Consider the following 26260-nt stretch of genomic DNA (forward strand, 5'->3'; position numbering starts at 1 on the left):
CTGCAATAGAGTCGTCAGCAGCTTTTATAAGATTATCCATTACCTTGCGTAGAGTCTCGATATAAAGTTTCTACTTAACCTTAAACGTTTCTTTGTCAACGGTTTTGTCGTCAAGAACTACAACGAACTTTGTTCCAGGAATGAGGGTAAAATTGTGTGAATTTCTGATATTTTTGTGTTTGCTTTCGTTTCTTTTGTATATACTTTTTCTTCTTGTTGTTGTGTCATTGGAATTTGGTGTATGTCCTGTTGTAGAAATGTGTTGAGGAATTTATACTTCGAGAAATGTTCAGTTTTTCTTCGGTAAAGGTTCTCGCCTTGATTTTTAAATCTCTTGAGATCCTTTATGAAGCGGTTTATGATGCTGGTATGTTATGGTTATGGTCTCAGTAGTTGTTAGTGAGTTATGTTATGCTTAAATGAGAAATTCCTGTGATTTCATCTGAGTATGCACTGTCTTGGTCTGATGTTTAAAGTACTTGGTTATGTTCTGCTACAAAACTTTTGCTAAAACTCTTAAACAACTTCACGAGTTCCTTTATGTTTCATTGGATATGCATAGCTTTACGAGTGTTAACATTAATTGGAAGATAGAATGAGGTTTATGTCCTCCTTTTCTGCTTTGAATGGAGTGTTGTCAAATTGGTACTGCGTCAGGAGAGGTTGGAAGTAAATTGGTAAAAAAGTAGTCCGTAAGGGTTTATTTTTGTTTGATGTACAAACATTTTTGTCAAAGAACCTTTTCACTTCAAGCTCTGGTGAGTAAATCCCCGACTTCTTTTGCAGCTTCATTGAACTTCTTAAAATGACCTCCATGGATGTGTTCCGAAACTTTCCTTTCAAGCTCATTATGTAAAGTATTAAAGATTTTATTTCTAGGCTCAAGCCGGCGTTCATTGAACCTATTACCATGCGAATTACAGTCATAAATGGTGGCATAGAATCTGCCACCCGAGCCTGTTTTGGATTATTGTGAAAGTATTGGACATGATTTCCTTCCTGGTTCAGTTTGCGAAAGTCTTTTTTGCTGCCATTGTTATAAGAATGGAGATAAAACGTCATTGCCCACTTATATTCTGAGTTGTATAATGGATGCGTTCTCTTTAATGAGTGGCCTATGGTCGCCAGAAAAGTTTGTTATTCCTGTATGAGTGTGCGCAGTAAGTTTTGCTTCAGTATTTTCTTCGAACCCCTGTTTGCTTTGAAGAGTTAGCACATATAAGAATCTTGTCAACAATCTGTTCCCAAGTTACCAAAACCTTAAAACTGTTTTCTGATTGTTGGAATTTCATTTGGACGTATAAATAGAACCTATAGGATATAATGTTTTCAAGAATCTGAGTTCTTTAATGTTTTGAAGCTCTGTTTGGATCTGCTTTCTTATCTAACCATTGTTGGTAGTTCATATGCTCAAAAGTTTCTGGATGACTTTCAATGTTTCATAACATTTACTATTTAAGGAGTTTAGTGTATTCTTTTTACGCTTGTACTTGGATTTTCTAATGGTGGCACTTGAACCAAGGTCCCAAAAGTTCAATATTATGTCGTCTTCTTAACAGTAGTGAAGGATTTATGTGTATGGTTCTTGTCAGCTTTTTACTGGTCTTGAACATTGTTGGTAGTTCATTTTATATCGAGATGTGTTGTGTTTATAGAGATTTCAAAACTTTGTTCGTTGCTTCGATTTCAACTTTGTCAGCTTTACTTTTAATTAGCATTCTTCAAACGTATGTTTTGCTAACTCTCAAAGTTAAATCTTTGCGTTCAACTAATACCACCGTTAACATGGAAAGTATTAGAGGCATAAATGTTCACCGGTATTAACCAAAATGGCTTCTGTAGTGCTTTAGCTACATCATTACTGTACAGTACAGCCTTATGTTCATAACCTTTAGCACCGAATGTATTTTATATCTTCTTTCATTAACATTTTTTGTCTTCGGCTTCAATCACTTTCGTGTTAAATATCCATGGGTAGTCCGTTATAATCTGTTCGTCTGACAGTTATATAATGAACATGGTTCTTGTCCGCTTACTATTTAATGTAGCTTGAATTCATTTATATCGAGATATTGTGTTTCAGAAAGATTCAAAACTTTGTTCATTGCGTCCAAAGTTTTCATTTTTGTCCGCGTTACTATAATGTAAGCTTGAAGTTCATTTATATCGGAGAATATTGTGTTATGTTCTTTTATCTGCTTTTTCGGCTAATTTTCTCTTCTATCTCCATTTATTTTCAAGCATTCAATTTGTCCTACCACACCACCTTCCCGAAGAAGGTATTTTTCTTCAGCTCTTGAAGAAGCGCTCCAGCCTTCGACCATCTTTGGGGTGTCAATAATGAGAACTTTGAGTTAAAACCTTTCCTGTCTTAATGGGATGTTTGTTAAAAACTTCTTCTCACCGTGTTCGGGGTTCATGGTTTTCGGTCATCAATATCCTTGTGAAAACAGAAGATGTTGGGCATACATTAAGCATATCTGGTCTCCAAAAGTTTCTGCTATTTGAAACTGGAACGAAAAGATATACAGAACTTTCATCATCTCCGTGAAAGTTACACTTTCTTAAGTATTTCTTGAATGTATGCAATGAGAACAAGAGTACCTTGGAAAATATTCGAACAATATTTCATTAGCTGTTGGTTTTGGTGGTTCTTCTGGAGGTTTCTGTTGTTTCAGTTCCTTCTGTAGGTTCTTTTGGAGTTTCTGCATCTCTTGACTTCAATGCTCTTGCTCTCAAAGACCTAAATGTTAGAGCACCGGGTTTTACAAAGGACTTTATAAATGCTTTAATAGTTCCTGGTAAGTTATTGTTTAGCATTAAGTAGTTCCTTATGCTTCCATCATGTACGTCCATAGCACTATGTAAAAAATCTATACTTTTCTTGTAGTCAGCAATAGACTGACTGTGATTTTTAAAGATTTGTCAATACCTTTAAGCCAATCTTCATGCATGTCTGATACTGAGCCAAGAATATCATTTGCTTCCTTTAGTGTATTTTGTGCTTGTCGTAAAGTATCCAATCCCGTACGTGCATTGTTTGCTATACGTCTTACATATCTATTTGACTCCTTGTTTCTTGCATCCAACCAGATAAAGTTTAATAGTATTCAGAACCTCATTTGAAATGAAGTTCAAAGCATTTTTAACGTCATTTAAAATTCTTCACCAAGTACCGCCCATATCTTTCCGATTTGGTATTGAAGAACTCCATATGAAGCAGCTGTTAAACCAGTATTTATAAGGTCCCATATCCATGATTTAGCAGTTTTTCCATCCTTTCCATCCTTTCCATCCAAACCGTTTTCGCCTTGAGGTCCTTGTATTCCTTGTATTCCTTGTATTCCTTGTATTCCTTGTATTCCTTGTGGTCCTTGAGGCCGGTGTCACCCTTCTCTCTTTCAGTTCATCTTTATGTTCGTTATAATATTCTAATGTCATAAGGTGTACATCATTACTGCTACCAGCAACGCGAGAATTTGTTTCTCATTCATGACTAAATTCTTTAGGCATTTAATGTTGTCGTCAAATCGAAAGCTCTTTAACAATTCAATGAGAACATTTAATACTTTCACTAATGAGGCATCTACTGTAGAATTTATATATTGCACCGTTCATCATTTATGATGGGAACCTTGCTTGTTGTAATGAATGGGTCATAAGTGTTAAAGTATCGAAATCAATGACTTTTTTAGTTTTTCCATCGTCAATGACTAAATCATTGCCTTCAATGGTTAAAGTTGAGTTTTCGTTTACTAGTTCATGTGCTCTTCTTGCTTCATTTGTTTCATACGCATATGCAGCAATAGTCATATTTTAATGAGAAAAAATGTTGTTCTATTTGCAAAGTACAGACCCAAAACGATACGGGACAGTAAAGCTACAAACAAACTTAGGTCTTCAGAATGAGCGCTTGCTTTCAGAGTTGTTGACTTCAATACTATCGCAACTTTTGTCATAACAGATGAAACAGATTTCATAGAGATTGAAATAGATGACAAAAGAAGTGTGTAACATTCCTAACAGAGCCGAGTACAGAATAGATAAAATTGCTGGAGTCATAGATACTCTCATAAATGAAGAAACTATTGACAACATAGATGTCGAACTCTCTTCTGAGGGAACATTGAAGTTCAGTAGCCAAGAAAGAGTTCAAGATTACCAAGAATGAGTCCATAGAGTACAACTTCTTCTGGGAGCATACCATATACATTTCCTTGAAAAAGTGTGACAAACGATTGAGATGAAATCTGTTCCATACGTATGTTATGGCAATTGTTTATACATTGAGTCTAAAATAGCTAATGTCACAGGTATTTCAGGAGTTAATAGTAAAGGTTCAGTAGAATATAAGTCTTTCTGTTATGAAGTAAATTCAATGTTCATTCCAAACGTTCCTGTCATAGCAACTCATTTAGGTAATGGGTTCGCATTAGTCCTCATAATTTGAAAGACATTGCAATTCAGACTAGTTCGACTTTCAAGGAGAGCCTGTAGAACTGAAGGCACCAGTGCGAATGACTGTTGAAGTAGACTTTTTTAGAAAATATTAAATGCAACAGCTTACAAGAGAACTCAGAGCTAAAATATAAAGTATGAATGTTATGTATTAGGTCATGAACTTTGGTGTTGCTGTTTGATGAAACAAATAGTTAGTATATGTCAGTCAAGAGAACAGAAAAAAGGCGTCAAAGGCGCCGAGCGCAAAACGCCTATATTGTTGTTAGTGAAAACTGCACCAAGTCAATTAAGATTAGGTTTTGCATTATGAAGATGAGTTCGATTACTGTTGAAGAAGTTTTGGATAGATATTACAAATATTGCTTTAATTTACTAAAACATATTTAAGCAAAGTATATTCTGTGAAAGTTTTGTATACTCGTTCGAATATTTATTACTTAAACTCAACTCCTGGAGTACCTGCGTATTTCAATGATGCGGATGTTACCTATTTTTCATGAATGGGGCTTTGACCACAGCATTCGATTTCAGGTCGAGATAGTCAATGACACATTGTTTCCCTGTTATTCGTGAGATAACATTTTCAAGGTCCTCCTTGTTAGAATTATTTGGTTCTTACTTATAAGATTTGTCAAAAGTTCTTATCGTCTTTGAGTAAAATTGTTTGTATAACTGAGAAGGTAATGGTCTACGTTATCTGAAGGATTTGTTTGAACATTTGTGTTAAGGGTTGTCGTTGGCTTCTCTTGAAAGAATTTGTCAGTGGTGGATACTCTAACTTAACATCTGATGTAGCGTTAGCGTTTGAAGCTGTGTTTAAATTCACGGATTTTCAGCTCTGGTCTTTTTCTTTCAAACACTCTGAACTATAGTTCTTTATGAAATATTGTTGTCGTTCGTGAGTCAACATTTGATGTTGGTTCAATTGGACATTAACGGCACCAGCTAAGATGATTTGCTTCTCATTTCAATATAGAATTAAAAACCTTTTATATGTATGAATGAACAATATACTCGACAAGGGTTTGAATGTAAAGCTAACGAATGAAAATATTGTTGAATTCACTGAGGGACAGAGCTGTGTATAAAGATGTAGAACTACTGAACAAAAGACTAAGGAAGAAGCAGGAATATGAACAAAGGGTGGAAGCCTAATAAAAATTATGTCAATGATGCTCAGGAGGTTTCAACATAAAGTATGCAGAAAGTTATAGAGTTTTTATGCTCTCAAAGGTGAAAAGCCTTCATTTAAGAACAGCTATTCTAACACATATCCTAAAAGCTAACGGATGGGGAAGTGGATGATATGAATGACAGCAAAAATATTAACAGGAAATGGCGACAGGAGCATGGAATTTGTGTTACCATCACGTCAATTGAAGGTTAAACTTTAAAAACAATGTGGTCGTTCCCATGGAATATTTTTGACTTTAATGGTATTAGTCATGATATGAATCTCAAGGATGAACGAGGAGAGATGAGAGACTTATATGCTTCCCAAATTTCTTCAAAAGGTAATGTTATACCTGACTGTTCCAAATGAGTTCAATATCATAGCGTGAGAAACCTTGAAAGATAACGAAGTCAGTTATGAGACGTTTTATGTTTAAAGCAAGGAACGCATGTTTGCATAAGTATTGTACAGTTAAGTGGTTAATGTCTGACTTTAGTTATGATGTTAGCTAATGGTGAGTCTGCTTTTGACACTAAACCTTTTCCGGCGAAGTCGTCACAAACGAGCAGAGTGTGTTGAAGGATACTTTTGAAGGGTATTTGAAAGTTTTGACAGAATGTAGTGTCAGTCGTTTCATATCGTAAACTCCTGAGTATTGACGTAAGTGGTGTTTGTCAATATTCTTTCATCTCTTCTGAAGTCTTTTGCATTCCTGACTGTATGAACTCTACAATAGCATAATATTTCCTCTTACGTCGAATGTAACGTTGAAGAAATTCAATGAGTTCACTGTCTGGGAACTTTACGACAGAGGCTTGAACTTTTGACATAATAGTTTTCGCTGTTGAATCATAGAGTCTGAAGTTGCTATATAATGATTTGGTCATAGTAAGAGTCGTTTCCTAAACGCCTTCTGTTATGAGTATATGACGAATGAGGTTAATGTCTTACCTGAACCCATCTTTTCCACAATAGAAATACACACCATTTGAACAGAACTCATAGTCCTTACTGAAAGAAGAATGAGAGAACTGTTGAGCTTTTCACTGCTTTCATTCATGTCTTCATCTACGTCATGTATTAAAATGCTTCATTTTTATCTTCATTAAAAATGCAAGTCAGAAATATTCAGAACATTAGCACCGAGTCTAACTGACAAGAGTATAAAGATTATACTTATGAACACGTTATGATGAAACCTACCAAAATTCAAGAAATCAGTATACTTATGAATATCCAAGACACTGGGTAGAGTATGTAGGAGGTGAGAAAGCTATTGAAATAAGACAAGTTAGAAGTATTTCCAGCAGGAAGAACAATATTTATTGAAGAACTTTAATGTTTTGAGGTATAATGATGAAACAAAGAAGCAAGATAGTTTCCTGTTGCTGTGTATTGAACCTAGACACAGGAGATGACATGAAAGTTTTTAACACAAAGCTTCAAACGGTAGTGAGAGAAACAAACTGACTGCGGAAGGACATCCATTACCTTCAGAAGTTACCATAGTAATATAATTTTGAAAACAAAATGCAATAGATTTTAAAGTCGTCTCTCTGCAAAGAAGTCAGGATTTACATTTAATTGAAGCAGATGTATATTCGAATGAAAACTTCAAAGCTATTGCATGGTTAGATAATGACGATTGCTTTAAGAATATTAATTCAGTGACTCAAAGATGTCAATAGATGACCTCGTGGAATGTTACCATCGACGTTTACAGTAGAAGGTTCAGCAGGATTGCTTTACAAGATTGTCAATTGGTGGTATTTTGGTCTCGTGAGAACATTGTTATAAATCCAGTATAAGTGAATTTGCTTGAAGAATCTATATTATGTCTTTCAAACTACATGTATTCGCCGCCGAAGCATTTATAGTATAACAAACTTTGTCAGTAAGTTTAACATAAGACTTGTCGAACCTTCTTCAATGAAAGATGTTGTGCTACCTAAAGATGGAAAGGATGGAACTCATTATTGAGATGATTTTAATAGCATATTAAATGAGCTTGTTCTTGAAGGTCATTCATGATGAAATAACTGTTGTAGAAGATGTTAGCAATTGTTCAGACATTTTGAAGCGTATAGATGAGATAAGAAAGAAGTTTATGAATGAGAATGTTTATGTTTCATTGACTTTCTCCAGTAACCGAGAACTTTTATGAGATAATATTGAAGAGAGATGATTTTAAATATGGTTGTAAATGGTAGCTTGGACAGCTTTAGGCGCAATGGGAACAAAAGCATTAGCATTTTGGAGCAAAAGCACTTGGGGCTTATGACGCAGTAAATAAAATGAGTGGAGGAAGGGTTTCGAAGACATTAGATGCACAATAAAGGGAAGATTGGAGGCTGGGTTGCAAAGAAGTTAAGATTAAATAAAATAGGGCTCATAAATAAAGCATCCAATTTGGTTGCGACTGAGTCAAAAATGCTTTAGGAAAAGGACGATGAGTTTGCAAAACACGCAAAAGACTTTAATGACCAGATGAAAGTGAAACAATGCATTTAAATAGATTCGATGGAACTAAAGAAAATGTTTCTTCTCCACCAGTAGTTCTTCCCTATGGTCCCTATGGAATGTATGGAAATCCTTACGAAAAGACCATTTGACCATTGACTGGTGGAAGTAACTGGTATCATTACGGAACGAAGAAGAAAGACAGTAAGTTGGAACAGACGTGAAGAAAGCAACTAAAAGAAACCAAGGAAGAGAGTTATAAAGCAATGAATTCAACAGGGTAGAAATGAGGTTAGATATCGGGTTAGATCTAACCTTCTACCCTAAATTTATTTTTGTGCTATGTTTTCATACGTGTGCGGGTGGTGATATCATTAATTTTTTATTTTATTTTTTAAGTTTACTGAAATTTTTTATTTGGATGTAAATGACAGAAACAAAAGCAACTCATTCGAATTCCACAGTATAACAAACATACATTTAAACATTTTTCTTCCTTCCTGAGCATAACATGTTCTTTCAAATACATCTCGAGACCAGTTGACTTTTCATTGACTGTGTATAAAGATAGAAATAGTTATATCATTAAACCATACGATGACGAAGGTAAGTTATGTAAATTTGTTACGTTAAGAAGTTAGAGAAAGTTTATGGCTTCAAGTATGACTACAATAGGGTTAACACTGATGATGAAGATATTGAGGAAAATTTATTGAGACATTAGTGAAGTCGTTAGTGAGAACGATAGTGAGAACGTTTATTTTTTACATTAGTGAGTTCGTTAGTGAAGTGGTTGGCGGCTTTGTAAATATTAGGTATAAATTAGTTTTTGCGTTCATGTTGTAAAATATACGTTTAACGGTTTTTGTAAAGTGTCAAATTCACAAGTATTGGGTAAGGTGGAACGCAGTGCCGCCGTACCCAAGACTCTGTATACTAACTATGAAATTAAAGAAAAGGGTTGACTGGTACCATGAACGGACATCGAAGATTTTAAAAACTAAGCCGATACAGGATGGGTTTCAGGGTTTTAGACCTTAAAGCCGACAAGAACCATACACATACCATTGCAAATATTGCAAACTTACAAGAAACCTTAAACAGGAAAAGTGACGTTGGACATACACATACCATTGCAAATATTGCAAACTTACAAGAAAAGTTAGATTGACAAAGCTGACAAGAACCTACACATACAAGTTTTACAAACTGTTGCTATAGAAAATATTGAAGGAACGGTTGAAGAAACTGGTGGGGATGTATTAGATTGGAAACCTCCTAACTTTCCAGAAGGTTTAACATCGGATAAAAACATAACAACGATGAGATACATTAGATGTAGAGATGTTTATTGTCATGGAGGATGAAAATTAAAGTTAAATTCACTGCTCAAGATTTATATGACAAGAAAGCAGACCAAAAAAGAGCTTCAAACATTAAAGACAGAAATACTTTCAAAACCATTTACCCGGTTGGTTCTATTTATACGTCAATGAACTCTACCAGACCAGAAGTAGTACTTGGTTTTTGGAACTTGGACTCAAATACTCGAAAGTTTTTTGTATTGTGCACACACTCCAAAAGAAAAACAGGTGGAAGTTAAACGATATCTGTCGACAACTTGCCACCACATAGTCATTCTGGTACAACAAACTTTTCTGGGCGACCATAGCCACTCATTAAGAGACCACCCATTATACAACTCAGAGTATGAAGCTGGCTATGACGTTTTATCTCCAGATTATAACCATTCAGCAAAAAAGACTTTTCGACAAACTGAACCAGGAGGAAACCCACAACATACTTTTACAACAACATCTACAGGACTAGGTAAAAAATACATGCCACCTTACATGACAGTTTGTGCAGTATAGAATTGCTTAGTCGTCATTTTCAACTTCTTTAGCATATTCGTCAGGAGTTGTCTTATATTTGTTAGGAACTGTCTTTGAAAGTATACCACCTTGAACCTTACAAGTTTGAAACGAGGTCTGACAATAGTAGTTTTATCTTCTGCTTGCAGTCTGTACATTTTGCCATGTTTGCCTAAAACTTCATAATATTCTCTTGTATACTTTCTTCTATTTTTACGAACACGAATGGAGTACCTGTCGTTCCCATTGTTGTCATAGTCAATAGTATTTTCATATGGGTCGCGTTTAGGTATTTTCTATTTTTACTTTGTCACCTTTCTGAAGTTTGAAGCCTGGCATTCTTTCTTGTTTGTCTCTTTTGACTAAATTATTAAATATATAGTCTTTCTCTAAGTCAGGGTTGTTTTTCATTTCTTCGGGGGAGTGGTTTCCAAACCTTTTGTTTACGGCTATTGTAAATATTTAAAACTTGTCTCATCTTTGCCATGGAGAAATGTCTATATTGTCGTCATATGACATTTCATCTACCTTCGCCGCCTTGTGGTTGGTTTAAGTCTCTTAAATTTTTATACAACTGTCAATGACACCAAGAGCAGAATGGTTTTGGTCGACAATGAAATATTGGTTTACATTTTTTGAACGCAGATAGTTTTTTTACATCATCTGATTTGAAAGAACTTTCACAGTCAGATGTCAGTTTTGTTGGATGGTATTTGTCAACGAATATTGTCAAAGCAGTTTTCACATCTAAAATATTTTTGGACTAATGGTATGGCTTCACAGTATCTTTGTGTTTTGACAACAAATATTAACCAGTATGGGGTCCATCTGTTCTAACTCTCGGAATGTTTTCCAAGATATCCATAAACAAGCATTTGGTGTTGAACTAAAGATTTTTATCATAGTGCTTTCTTTGTTGCCTTAGAAACATAGGGGTCCTTGTTTGGATTCGTCATTTTTTTACCTATAAAAAATGGGTTTATTTGACGCATTAGCAGGGTTGCATCCAGATTTTTGCCCGCAGTGGGAACACTAGCCAGAGGTGATTTGGAATTGGAAGGAAGATTTTGAGTACATTAGGTATACTAAAGAGAAAGCAACAACCTATTATACAAACCGTACAGAAAGGTTGGGAAGTAGCACGAGATGCAGCAAATCTTATTCCAAATCCTGAAACAAGAGGAAAAGTTCAAGGATGGATGGACAATGTAGGAAGACAAGCAGGAAACTACTATAACAAAGCAAAATGACTACTATAACCAAGCAGGACACTAATGGACCAGGTGAAAGATTCTTTAACAGAGGATATAACCATGCACAACATGGGTAAACAAAACCAACCTCAACCGCCTCAAACGTGGGGAATGTAAATTTTTTACTGAGATGAAATGAACAATACAGCATTGAGACAAAATGGGTCAAGATGGATTTGTCGGCTTCCAGCAGTTACACAACACGTGTTTGTCAAGTTCCTCCCTATACCTCAGGAAGTTTTAGACCGACTTAAAAAACAACAAAACAACCAGTTGAAAACAACCAAACTAAAATTTTTTACTGAGATGAAATGACGACGAGAAGTTGAAACGGTAGATTTGACACCACAAACAAAAAGTTCAGAACCATTGTCAAAACTGTCAAAGAACTTACAGATGAAGAGAAAAATTCAATAATAGAAGGTGCAAGGTCTGGAAATAACAAACCCTAACTAAAAGTCACTTTTCATAAAATGGAACGGCCTAGTATCTCAAAAAAGAAACAGACTCTCACAAAATAAAATATTGAAGTCTGAAGGAGCTTTCGAGACAACAGATGGAAAAGTTTACTTCACTGACCAACAGTTCATTATAGAACATCTCATTGACTTAGAGTCAAAATATTCTAAACTTTACAACAAACACAAAAATTGAAAGGAAAACAAAAACAAAATGGCATATGATATTTTATGAAGATAACTACGACACAACATACCTGCAAGTGAAGGTAAAGTCAGAGGAACCAAAAGTGACGAGAAGACCGATAGAAGAAGGAGACCAAAAAACTGAAGATAAACCAAAACCAAAGTTTAGTTTCCAAACTAAACCAAGTCAACCTTCATTAGCTGGTATGGTTGCGTCAAAGGCTTATGGACTAGCAGCGTGTATGTAAAGTAAAGAAAAACAATTTTTTTATTTTTATAAAAATGCCCCCCATATAGAATGGATAGAAAATCTGCTAGAATAAAAGCAGAGTTGCAAAGATATGGTTGGAAAGTTTCGAAAAGTTTAAATATAGGAAGGAAGACCCATAAAAGTCTATGACAAACTGCTGGTCTGCCTACGAAATGGATTTGAAACAGCACGGCCAATTATCCAAACAGACTTGAGAGGTTAGAAGAAGACGTCTTATGAACTGCCCTTTCGATGTTAGTGACCCAGGTTGAAGGACACGACGGCTTTGCCAGATTCTATTGGAAACATGACGAACAATTGCATCCTTTGAGAAGGAAAAAATGTAGTGCAGAGGATGGTCATGCTCCCATGGAAAGAACAAGATATGCATATGAGAAGTACCGTGAAGTTAGAAGTCAAATTACATCTGTCGAACCTTTACAGTAAACTTTGACGAAGGAAAGAACAAAGAAGGCTTCATGGAGTTACTTGCTGCCATTCAAGACGGAAATAAGAAAGGATACAATCTCAGATTGACATAACAGATTTGGATGGTCATATTTACTATGCACATGGCAATGTCACAACAGCTGCAATGCTTCTTGACGCTTTCAAGACTACAAAGAGAGAACAAATGGCTGACTCGACTCAGACATTTATCTAGAATTTAGTAACAGCAGTCAAAGTAGCAAGTTGTACATCATATGTATCTTCAAGAAATCCATCAACAAAGTTTACTTCTAATATATCTCCAGCATTTTCTATTTTACTGCAAAACTCTCCAATGATAAAAGCCATTGCAGCTTTAGCACGGTGATTATCAATCCTGTGTTCAAGAGCTCCACATATAGGAGCAAGTATTCCTAGATATTTGTTTGGATATCTCCTGAAAATATCTGCTGCTACAATTATGCATTCTTGAATTACATAATCTTTCTTGTTCTTGACAAGCTCAACGATTTTATCAACACATGAAGGAGCGGCAACTTCGAATTCTATTGCAATTTGGCCTATTGCTGAAATTGATTTTCTGACAAATTCAATATCTTCTTGCTGTGCATATTCATAGAGTTCTGCAAGGACTTTTCCAACATTTGCTGAGTTGCACATCGCAAGAATTACATCGAGTTTTGCCAGTTTTACATACTCTGGATCATCATATTTGCAAAAGAAAATGGCAACTTCGGAAGAAAAGAGCTTTCTGTAATTCTGAGCCAATATGTATATTGACTTGATAGCCGAATATTGAATTTGAGGAATATTATTCAATAATGAAACTAAAGGAAGTCCAACTCTCATCAATGTCTCATGAACTTTCGATGGATCTGTAATAAAGCTGTTCATCTGCAAGCAGCAGCGAATGGCGGAAAGAACAACGGCAGAATTCAAATGATTTAACCTTGTTGAAACTCTTGATATAATATTATGAGCAACATCAGTGCTTTCTGGTCTGTAATTGGCTACATAATCTAATATCTCAACTTGAGACCATTCTGTAGATTGATCGATTGCTGCAAGTAAATTATTGATTGTACTTTCCGAAGGTTCGAAAACTGGTGAAGAACTTGTTCTATTTATTTCGTTTAGTGCAGAAATTGCATTTGCAGCAACATTTGGATTCATATCTTCGACAAGTCTTTTAAGCTGGATATCAAGTTTATATTTCTGCAAATATGATGGCTTAAACAAATATATAGAAAGTATTGCCAAAGCAGCTGATTTTCTAACGTATGGATCATTAGAATCGCAAGATCTTACAACAAATGGAATTAAAGAGTCAGCTGTAGATGCAGTTATTAATCTTCCTATTTGTCTTGTAATAATAGCTCGTAATTGAGGATTTGCCTCCTCATATTCATGAATTAAATGATTCTTTAAATTTGGTTCTAAATGAGAGAAATCATCAAGATATCTTTCACAGAAAATACCGACAAACCTTCTATCTCTTATTTTATCTTCGTGAGAAAAAGGTATATAGTTCAAAACATTAGAAAAAACGCTTGAACAATCATAATTTCTGGCTTCGTATGAAACTAAATGTCTAAATGCCAACTCTTTGTCTTGTTCATAAGGTAATAGCAATCGTAAACCATAATCTATAATCTCTGTTGCTGATTGTCGAGATTCCATTTAAAACTAGTAATTGAATACTGTAAATTTCAGAAAAAATCAAGAATTATGAGAGAATTTTGATCGTCAATTTTTCCATGAGATTCTGAAGTGCGTTCGATTTTTCTTGAAAGCAAAAACATATAGCTCATAATATGTATTTTCCACTTACTTCATATCAAAAAAATCAAACTTGAATAATGCTAAAACACAAAATTTGTGCATCGAATATGGCGTAGAATTAGGCACAAGTGATATAAACTTTAGAGTGACGATTACGCGATAAGAGTACTCAGAAAAAATAAATAAAATTGTCATTATTCTTCAATTTTGATGTAAATAATATTTTAATTGGATATAGCATGTACATTAAATGATATATAAGAAATAAAAGATGTTTAAAAATATTTCCGTTATCATAGATTTTTTGAGAATATTTTCTATTTTTATACGGAAATATTTTTGGAGAAAATTTAATTTGTCATCTGTTTTATCACATAGTAATTTTTTGGGGACTATCGATAGAAAAACACAAGTATGGCGATACAAAGGTATAAATTATAGAGAAATATCATAGCAAATCGCAATCAAATTTTTGAAGATGTAAATATTGAAAAACAGATAAAATGAACATTCATGAATTGGTAAAGCTGGTACCGGTTCTTTGTTTTTTTATGCACGATAAGATATAATCAATTGAAATAGTCTGAAATTACAGAACTCATTTTCAAAATTTGTATTCAATTTTTGTTGTTTATTATAAGGGTTTCGTTTTGCTAAAATTGTCACTTTTATAGCATATTTGTTTTTGGATGTTTTGCGAAACCAAAAAAAAAAAAAACTATATATCAATGTGTGTGTAAGAAAATACTTTATTTACTAGTTAAAAAATCATTTGGTATTGATCAAGTTATTTTTCTGGATAAGATATTATATGGATAATTGGATAGAAAATACAATTATATAATCTTGTACCTGGTTTAATTAAGTAATTGTCATCAGAAACTTGTAATTTTTATGAATTTCAGATTTTCTTTCATTACTGCTTTTCTTAATAGGTCAAGTTCTTATTTACGTTATAAAGTATGATATTTACAAATATCAAGTTATCGTGTTTTTGAGAAATTATGAGAAACAACAAAAATGAAAAAGATAGGAATAGCAATGAATAGTGATGTGGGTATAGAAAATGTAAGAGATATGAATGCAAAGCAATCAGTTATTTAGGACATTGACATAGATTTCGAAAAAAAAATGCTGCATATTGAGCGAAAACTATGATTAGATTATAAGGCTGTCATTTAAAGCATAATGAAACTATTCCTTTTCATTTTAATCGAATAAGATAGTAAAGATTTTTGAATTAGCTAGAAACTGATGAGATGTTTTCACAAATCAGATTTTTTAATCTCTATAATGCATAATTCACTCAATATCTCAATTTTGATATTGCGAGATATTTTTGCTATCGGTTTCGCAATTTGACACAATAGCAAGAGGGTTCTATAAGCATTATTATCAACGTAGAATCTGAATATCATATCAGAAAATGTCGCAAATCTGACATTTACCCGACAAATAGCAAAAATAATTGAATACTTTTCGCGAAAACTTTAAAAATCGATAAAATATGAAATATAGATATTAAAGAGACTTTTTATATAATATTCATAAGATTTTCCAAAAATATGATACCGCAAAATTAAAAAGTGACGTCTTGAGTGGAGTCAAAGGTCGAAATTGCTAGCTAAATGTTTTTTTAGCGAAATTGCGTATTGTACGTTTTTTTCGCAAAACGAAACCCTTATTTATTATTAATAATATTATGACCTTGTGTTTTATATAAAATCCTTCATTTATTAACGATTTTTAAGGACATAAAAAGAAACAATGCTTATATTAAGAGCTATACAGATTTCACATTATTTTTCATCAGAATTGAGACTCATTGTAATCAATTTGATTTGAAGATGAAAAATGCATTTTTCCTTATTTTTAAATATTTTATTTATTATAGATGAACATAATCTTTTTAGCCATATTTAATCATTTTATATTGATTCTAAAGAGACTATGTTATTCGGTTTGTATATGGTGTAAATCATACCAAAATAGCATATGAATAAGAAAAATGATTGAATTAGCAATACCTCAAAAAAAAAATTGAAAGTTACAAGCTCAATTTTCGTACCTTTTGTACGTTTATTATAATTGTAGCATATTGTCATCAAGCACGCGACTAACCAGCAAAGACGTGTCCTCTAATTCCGTCCCTAGTTCAAGAATCTGGAACTATTTAAGCAAAAACATTCGATTTCAAAATCAAGCATTCTTTATTCAACGAGTAAAACATTAAAGTATGATTTGTCATACACGGAATAATGACAAGCTCTTAGAGTATGTTTAGTACAGAGTTACTGCCAACTTGAGTTCTTGAATTTGGTAAGTTAGAACAAAAGAAGCCATATGTCGCATCTAAGGACTTGTACTTATCAGAGTATTACTAAATGTTTAAGAATGTTAGTTATTCGTCCCAAACTCGTACGTTTCCACGCGAATCTTGATAATAAATATACTATTTTGGACTTTTTGCAATAAATCTCTTTTTACCACATTAGCATATCTGTGTGTATGCTACTTAACCTCTTTAGAGACCATTAAGATAATGTTTTTTGATACTTTTTCAAGACTATGCCATAAAGTAAACGAATAATTTACAAAATGATATTAAAAAATTTAATTTTATTATGCTTTTATAAATATTGAGACTTTTTAGGACTATTTTAAAAATGTAAATAGATCAATCATTTTAATATTAGATAAGATAATCTAAAGACGTCAGATGTTTCAATAACTTCAGATCAATGACTAATATGAAATTTAAGATTTGTGTTAATTTAAGAATTAACAACGGAATCTGGTTTAGAAAGATGGAAAGCATAGAGAATCTAAAGGATAAGAGATATTAAATACAAAATGCTGCATAAAAAGGCAGATCAGTGAGAAGAAATCATGAGGTTAAAAAGGAACATTCAAATTAGAATATAACATTGCATATTACAATATTAATATTAAAGATAATACTGCACATCATTGTGCAGTGATCCATAAATCAATATTAATATCTCATATGATAAAATCTAATATCATATTACAATATTAATATTAAAGATAATACTGCACATCATTGTGCAATTACACTATTTTAAATATTTTCATAAATAATGACTTACAAGTTAAAAAAATGTAGAATTAACTGCATGATCCAATATTGGACCGAATGTATGTTTGAATCTATAACTAAATTCATTAATGACAAAAAAGTGACTCTATAACTGAGTATCTGGCTGACAATATGCCTGAAAGTTTGAATGTGTCTAGGAATATAACTGACAGTTTGAGTGACATTTTGAATGAGGGTTTGGTTGTCAGTATAACTCAAGGTTTGAGAGAGAATATGACTCACAGTTTGACTGACAATATGACTTAGAGTTTGAGTGACAGTATGAACAACAGTTTGGGTGATAGTATGAACTACAGTATGACTGAGAATATGACTGACGGTTTGACAGACACTTTGACTTACGGTTTTAGTTAGAATAAGACTGACAGTTTGAGTGACAATATAACTGACGGTTTGACTGACAATATGACTGTTGATTTGAGTGAGTGTATGATTGAGAGTTTGGGTGACAATATGACTCATAGTTTAAGAGAGTGTATGACTGATGGTTTTAGTGAGAATAAGACTGATAGTTTGACTGACAATATGACTGACGGTTTGACAGACACTATGAATTAGCTTTTTAGTTAGGATAAGACTGATAGTTTGACTGACAATATGACTGTTGATTTGAGTGAGTGTATGACTGACCGTTTTAATGACAATATGACTGACGGTTTGAGTGACAATATGACTTACGGTTTTAGTTAGAATATGACTGATAGTTTGACTGACAATATGACTGTGGTTTGACAGACACTATGACTGTTGATTCGAGTGAGTGTGTGCTTGAGAGTTTGGGGGACAATATGACTCATAGTTTAAGAGAGTGTATGACTGATGGTTTTAGTGAGAATAAGACTGACAGTTTGGGTGACAATATGACTTCGGTTTGACAGACACTATGAATTAGCTTTTTAGTTAGGATAAGACTGATAGTTTGACTGACAATATGACTGACGGTTTGACACACACTATGACTTACGGTTTTAGTTAGAATATGACTGACAGTTTGACTGACAATATGACTGACGGTTTGACACACACTATGAATTAGCTTTTTAGTTAGAATAAGACTGACAGTTTGGGTGACAATATGACTTCGGTTTGACACACACTATGAATTAGCTTTTTAGTTAGAATAAGACTGATAGTTTGAGTGACAATATGACTGACGGTTTGACACACACTATGAATTAGCTTTTTAGTTAGAATAAGACTGATAGTTTGAGTGACAATATGACTGACGGTTTGACACACACTATGAATTAGCTTTTTAGTTAGAATAAGACTGACAGTTTGACTGACAATATGACTGACGGTTTGACTGACAACATGACTGTTGATTTGAATGAGTGTATGATTGACAATTTGGGTGACAATATGACTCATAGTTTAAGAGAGTGTATGACTGATGGTGTTAGTGAGAATAAGACTGATAGTTTGACTGACAATATGACTTACGGTTTTATTTAGAATAAGACTGACAGTTTGGGTGACAATATGACTGTTGATTTGAGTGAGTGTATGACTGACCGTTTTAATGACAATATGACTGACGGTTTGAGTGACAATATGAATTACGGTTTTAGTGAGAATAAGACTGATAGTTTGGATGACAATATGACTGACGGTTTGACAGCCTCTATGACTTACGGTTTTATTTAGAATATAACTGAGAGTTTGGGTGACAATATGACTCATAGTTTAAGAGAGTGTATGACTGATGGTTTTATTTAGAATAAGACTGACAGTTTGGGTGACAATATGACTGTTGATTTGAGTGAGTGTATGACTGACAATTTGAGTGACAATATGACTTCGGTTTGACAGACACTATGAATTAGCTTTTTAGTTAGAATAAGACTGACAGTTTGAGTGACAATATGACTGACGGTTTGACAGCCTCTATGACTTAAGGTTTTATTTAGAATAAGACTGAGAGTGTGGGTGACAATATGACTGTTGATTTGAGTGAGTGTATGACTGACAATTTGAGTGACAATATGACTTCGGTTTGACAGCCTCTATGACTTAAGGTTTTATTTAGAATAAGACTGAGAGTGTGGGTGACAATATGACTGTTGATTTGAGTGAGTGTATGACTGACAATTTGAGTGACAATATGACTTCGGTTTGACAGCCTCTATGACTTAAGGTTTTATTTAGAATAAGACTGACAGTTTGGGTGACAATATGACTGTTGATTTGAGTGAGTGTATGACTGACCGTTTTAATGACAATATGACTGACGGTTTGAGTGACAATATGAATTACGGTTTTAGTGAGAATAAGACTGATAGTTTGGATGACAATATGACTGACGGTTTGACAGCCTCTATGACTTACGGTTTTATTTAGAATATAACTGAGAGTTTGGGTGACAATATGACTCATAGTTTAAGAGAGTGTATGACTGATGGTTTTATTTAGAATAAGACTGACAGTTTGGGTGACAATATGAATTACGGTTTTAGTGAGAATAAGACTGATAGTTTGAGTGACAATATGACTGTTGATTTGAGTGAGTGTATGACTGACAATTTGAGTGACAATATGACTTCGGTTTGACAGCCTCTATGACTTAAGGTTTTATTTAGAATAAGACTGAGAGTGTGGGTGACAATATGACTGTTGATTTGAGTGAGTGTATGACTGACAATTTGAGTGACAATATAACTGACGGTTTTAGTGAGAATAAGACTGATAGTTTGGGTGACAATATGATTGTTGATTTGAGTGAGTGTATGACTTACAGTTTGACTGACAATATGACTGACGGCTTTAATTAGAATATTACTGACAGTTTGAGTGACAATATGACTGTGGTTTGACAGACACTATGAATTAGCTTTTTATTGAGAGTAAGACTGACGGTTTGACCGACAATATGACTGACGGTTTGACAGCCTCTATGACTTACGGTTTTATTTAGAATATAACTGAGAGTTTGGGTGACAATATGACTCATAGTTTAAGAGAGTGTATGACTGATGGTTTTATTTAGAATAAGACTGACAGTTTGGGTGACAATATGAATTAGCTTTTTAGTTAGGATAAGACTGATAGTTTGACTGACAATATGACTGTTGATTTGAGTGAGTGTATGACTGACCGTTTTAATGACAATATGACTGACGGTTTGAGTGACAATATGACTTACGGTTTTAGTTAGAATATGACTGATAGTTTGACTGACAATATGACTGTGGTTTGACAGACACTATGACTGTTGATTCGAGTGAGTGTGTGCTTGAGAGTTTGGGGGACAATATGACTCATAGTTTAAGAGAGTGTATGACTGATGGTTTTAGTGAGAATAAGACTGACAGTTTGGGTGACAATATGACTTCGGTTTGACAGACACTATGAATTAGCTTTTTAGTTAGGATAAGACTGATAGTTTGACTGACAATATGACTGACGGTTTGACACACACTATGACTTACGGTTTTAGTTAGAATATGACTGACAGTTTGACTGACAATATGACTGACGGTTTGACACACACTATGAATTAGCTTTTTAGTTAGAATAAGACTGACAGTTTGGGTGACAATATGACTTCGGTTTGACACACACTATGAATTAGCTTTTTAGTTAGAATAAGACTGATAGTTTGAGTGACAATATGACTGACGGTTTGACACACACTATGAATTAGCTTTTTAGTTAGGATAAGACTGATAGTTTGACTGACAATATGACTGACGGTTTGACACACACTATGACTTACGGTTTTAGTTAGAATATGACTGACAGTTTGACTGACAATATGACTGACGGTTTGACACACACTATGAATTAGCTTTTTAGTTAGAATAAGACTGACAGTTTGACTGACAATATGACTGACGGTTTGACTGACAACATGACTGTTGATTTGAATGAGTGTATGATTGACAATTTGGGTGACAATATGACTCATAGTTTAAGAGAGTGTATGACTGATGGTGTTAGTGAGAATAAGACTGATAGTTTGACTGACAATATGACTTACGGTTTTATTTAGAATAAGACTGACAGTTTGGGTGACAATATATGTTGATTTGAGTGAGTGTATGACTGACCGTTTTAATGACAATATGACTGACGGTTTGAGTGACAATATGAATTACGGTTTTAGTGAGAATAAGACTGATAGTTTGGATGACAATATGACTGACGGTTTGACAGCCTCTATGACTTACGGTTTTATTTAGAATATAACTGAGAGTTTGGGTGACAATATGACTCATAGTTTAAGAGAGTGTATGACTGATGGTTTTATTTAGAATAAGACTGACAGTTTGGTGACAATATGACTGTTGATTTGAGTGAGTGTATGACTGACAATTTGAGTGACAATATGACTTCGGTTTGACAGACACTATGAATTAGCTTTTTAGTTAGAATAAGACTGACAGTTTGAGTGACAATATGACTGACGGTTTGACAGCCTCTATGACTTAAGGTTTTATTTAGAATAAGACTGAGAGTGTGGGTGACAATATGACTGTTGATTTGAGTGAGTGTATGACTGACAATTTGAGTGACAATATGACTTCGGTTTGACAGCCTCTATGACTTAAGGTTTTATTTAGAATAAGACTGACAGTTTGGGTGACAATATGACTGTTGATTTGAGTGAGTGTATGACTGACCGTTTTAATGACAATATGACTGACGGTTTGAGTGACAATATGAATTACGGTTTTAGTGAGAATAAGACTGACGGTTTGACCGACAATATGACTGACGGTTTGACAGCCTCTATGACTTACGGTTTTATTTAGAATATAACTGAGAGTTTGGGTGACAATATGACTCATAGTTTAAGAGAGTGTATGACTGATGGTTTTATTTAGAATAAGACTGACAGTTTGGGTGACAATATGACTGCTAATTTGAATGAATATATGAGTGACGGCTTTAGTTAGAATATGACTTAGAGTTTAGCTGACAATTGGCTGACAGTTTGAGTGACAATATGACTGAGAGTTTGACTGACAATATGACTGACGGTTTGAGTGAGTGTATGAATGAGAATATAACTGACGTTTTGACTAACAATATGACTGACGGTTTGACATCGAAATTCATTCATATATATGTATTGATCAATGCAATCACCCTATTTAATATTATTATTTATCAATTAATTTTTCATTACTACATGCTCTCAATTATTATGACATTAATATTTATCAATAAATATTTCATTACTATATGCTCCCACCCAATTTGACATTATTGTTCTTTGACAAATTTTTCTTTATTAAAGACACTCTCACAAATTCATATCAATATATTTTAATTATCACCTATTCCAATCCATTTTCATATTCATATTCTTATTGAGTTAGAATAAATTGAGGATGACTGAGAATCAAATTATAATTAGTGAGAATCAATTGAAGAATACTGGGAGTTAATTAAGGTTGTTTAAGAATAAATTGTGAATAAGTGACAATCAATTGAGGATGAGTGAGAATCATTTGATTATTAGTGAGATTCAACTGAACATCAGTGAGAATCAATTGAATAATACTAAGAAGAAATTGAGGAAGAGTGAGAATCACTTGATTCTTAGCGAGAATCAATTAAGGATGAGTAAGAATCAATTAATAAGTAGTGAGAATCAATTTAGGGTGACTGAGAATCAATTGATTCTTAGTGAGAATCTATTGATAATTAATGCGAATCAATTGATTATTTGTGAGAATCAATTGATCAGTAGTGAGGATCAATTGATTATTTGTGAGAATCAATTGAAGATGAGTAAGAGTCAATTGAGGATGAATATGTGTCTATTCTGATATGACTTAGTATCTACTGAGGCTAGATGCTAACATCTTACTTTTATGATCATATTTTTTCAAGAGTAGGTGACAAAAGTGCATACTCTTAAATTAACCTTAAATGTTGATTGTTCGATATTTTCGGTATTAACCTTATTGTAAATTTTTCCGGTGATAAATTTATCACACTGAGGTTATTTTTCCGGTGAGATTTTTAACCTTGATTTAATGAAATTAATATATATAAATTTTATTATTTTTAATTTCGAATGAGTATAATAAAATATTTTTTATGTGTTTTTGTTTTTGATGTGATTTGAATTTTGTTAACTCTTTTCAAAATCACTTCATTTTTATGATTTCGGTGGACTTAGAGGAGCTTATTGCTTTTGGTATTAAACAGGAAGTCAAGGGGGGTGTCCCATACAGAAGAAGAACGGGATCTCCAAAGCAATATGTCACTTATTCATGTTCGTATCCCCTATGCAAGGCAAAATTTAGGGTTGAAGAACAAAATGGAGTGTTTACTATAAGCAAAGTTAATGAAGAACATTGCCATCATATAGGAGTTGAAATGGGTTCACATTACGCGAGTAAATTTTATCAAAAATGGATCGAACTTTATATTAAAAACGGTGGAAAGCAATTTCTTGCTCAAAAAGCATTTTTTGATAAGTTCGGAATTGATACGAATAACAAAGAAACGATGAAACTTTTCGCGCAGTCTACTGATGCTTTAAAGCACAAATTTTATCGCCTTGATGAGATTATTGCACAAAGATTATCAAACGATCCTTACACTTCTTTGGAAGCATTTTTGAATAATTTACAGGAAGAGTGCCCAGATGATCTCGTTCAATTTGATTACAATGGAGATTTTTCCGAGCTTACAATCATATATGCACCTTTTGCTGCAAAAGAATTGGTGCATAGCATTGATAACCCTCTCCACGTCGATTCCACTCATTCTTTAATTAAAGGAAAGATCCAATTGTTTGCAGTAACAATGAAAACAAGTCAAAACACAATTTTTCCCTTTTGCTATTTTTTAGTGAACCCTCAGACATCTGAAAAAATTCAAGAATGTTTGGTGAAATTCTGTGAGTTTGCGCACCTGGATCCACAGCATTGGAGCGCTGACTGTGCGCTAAACATTGCTCGCGCAATTGAGGACGGATTTCCTCTTGCGCAGCTCAGTTGGTGCGCTGTGCATGTTTTACGCGCATGTGCAAAAGTTGGAAGCTATTTTGACAATCCACAGAATTTTGAGAACTTCTATTTAGCAATGGACTTTTTGACATTACGTGCAGATGCAACGAATGCAGAAAAGCTGGCTGAAGAGTCTGATGAAACATATGAGTTCTTGACAACAATGTTAGAAGAAGAAGAACCGCGCGCTTTGAAGTATTTCGATAAACAATGGAGAAGAACCAAAGAACATTGGATGATGTTATATCGTGGAGAAGGTGATTCCACGAATAACATTGCGGAATCACACTTTCATCAATTAAAGCAAACATTTTTCTTGGGTAAGAAAAATGAGCGCATTGATGACATCGTCATAACTCTCATCACTGTTGTGATTCCAAATGCGATTATTAAGGTTCAAGTCGCTAATGTTTTGAATGAAGAAAGAGCAGTAAGAATTCTTACAAGGGCAGGTAATCAGATTGTTGAGCAAAGAGCTTCAAAACACGATGAATGTTTGAAATTAATTCAACACATTTTGGAAATTGTCGAAAGCCGAAGGATTGAACCTAATGTCCTTATTCCATCTTTGAAGGCAATATTAAATTTGGCACAAAGAAGTTTAAAGGAAGAGTAAGCAAGATTAGATAATTTGGACTTTTTTAAAAATTAATGAATAAACAGTATATTTTTGAAGTGTAAGCTTATTTACCTGAAGCTATATTACTTAATATAACATTCAAAGTATTATTGCTATTTATTGGAGAACAAATTTATGTAATTTTTACATGAAAATTGATAAATTTGTATTTCCTTATGATAATCAATTTTTGTATTTGTAGAGAGTCTCCCTGCATGATATCAAGACTTGGCTATAAGTCTTTATCCATTTTTGAAAATTGTATTGTAAATTGTAAGAATTTCTGAATACTACTACTATAAAATATAATTGCTTATCTATGTATATTCTCCCTGCATGATATCAAGACTTGGCTATAAGTCTTTATCCATTTTTGAAAATTGTATTGTAAATTGTAAGAATTTCTGAATACTACTACTATAAAATATAATTGCTTATCTATGTATATTCTCCCTGCATGATATCAAGACTTGGCTATAAGTCTTTATCCATTTTTGAAAATTGTATTGTAAATTGTAAGAATTTCTGAATACTACTACTATAAAATATAATTGCTTATCTATGTATATTCTCCCTGCATGATATCAAGACTTGGCTATAAGTCTCTATTCATTATGAGTATGACCCCATTTTTTTACAAAAAGTGCCAAATTGCAACTTTGTCCCAATCTCTAATTTTTCAACTCCATTAATATTTATAACAATATTTTGATTACTATTTAAATAATTTTATCAAATGATAATTATTAACATATATTAAGAGTATGTTTAATTTTCAACATACTCTTAAAAATCCGAAATTTTAAAAAAGTGACAATTTTTTTAATGCTAAACCATCTTCATCTACCATTAAATGTTTCGGATGATTTGATTTTAATTCAGTTGGGTTCTATTAGATGTAATAGTGTAAATTCTGATTCAACAATTTACCCAGATTGTTTTGGATTCATTATCAAATGCATATGTCGGAGATTCACCATCATATCCTTGGGGACAAATCGTTTCAAAAATCAAAGAATTAAACAGAAATATTAAGAATGTATATAATTTTGGACATAAATTATTTGGATTTGAAAATAAATCTATCATTTGTTATTTGGAGGAACTCAAAGAGCGTTTTATCTCGAATAGCGATGAAGTAAAGTATCTTCAAACATATGAAACAACACCTAAATTTCAGAAATCCGCTGAAGCTTTTACAGAA

The 26260-nt window shown here is 33.4% G+C and overlaps 2 protein-coding genes across 2 annotated transcripts, besides 3 other annotated features; one reads left to right on the forward strand and one right to left on the reverse strand.

Moving 5' to 3' along the window:
• Positions 1-9037: part of a mobile genetic element that runs on past the window's edge.
• Positions 9035-12774: a mobile genetic element.
• A 2-nt stretch (positions 12775-12776) lies between these two features.
• Positions 12777-14246, reverse strand: TVAGG3_0697660 (clathrin binding; the record flags this gene model as incomplete). The annotated part of the gene is made up of 1 exon (XM_051243252.1): positions 12777-14246. The coding sequence occupies one exon, from the start codon at positions 14244-14246 to the stop codon at positions 12777-12779; it is 1470 nt and encodes a 489-aa protein (XP_051089839.1).
• A 9063-nt stretch (positions 14247-23309) lies between these two features.
• Positions 23310-25728: a mobile genetic element.
• TVAGG3_0697680 (MULE transposase domain-containing protein) lies at positions 23584-25053 on the forward strand (the record flags this gene model as incomplete). The annotated part of the gene is made up of 1 exon (XM_001329120.2): positions 23584-25053. One exon carries the CDS (start codon positions 23584-23586, stop codon positions 25051-25053), a length of 1470 nt encoding a protein of 489 aa, XP_001329155.2.
• Positions 25729-26260: the final 532 nt, after the last annotated feature.

The sequence above is a fragment of the Trichomonas vaginalis genome, chromosome III (assembly GCF_026262505.1).
Source record: "Trichomonas vaginalis G3 chromosome III, whole genome shotgun sequence".
NCBI classification, from domain to species: Eukaryota; Parabasalia; order Trichomonadida; family Trichomonadidae; genus Trichomonas; species Trichomonas vaginalis.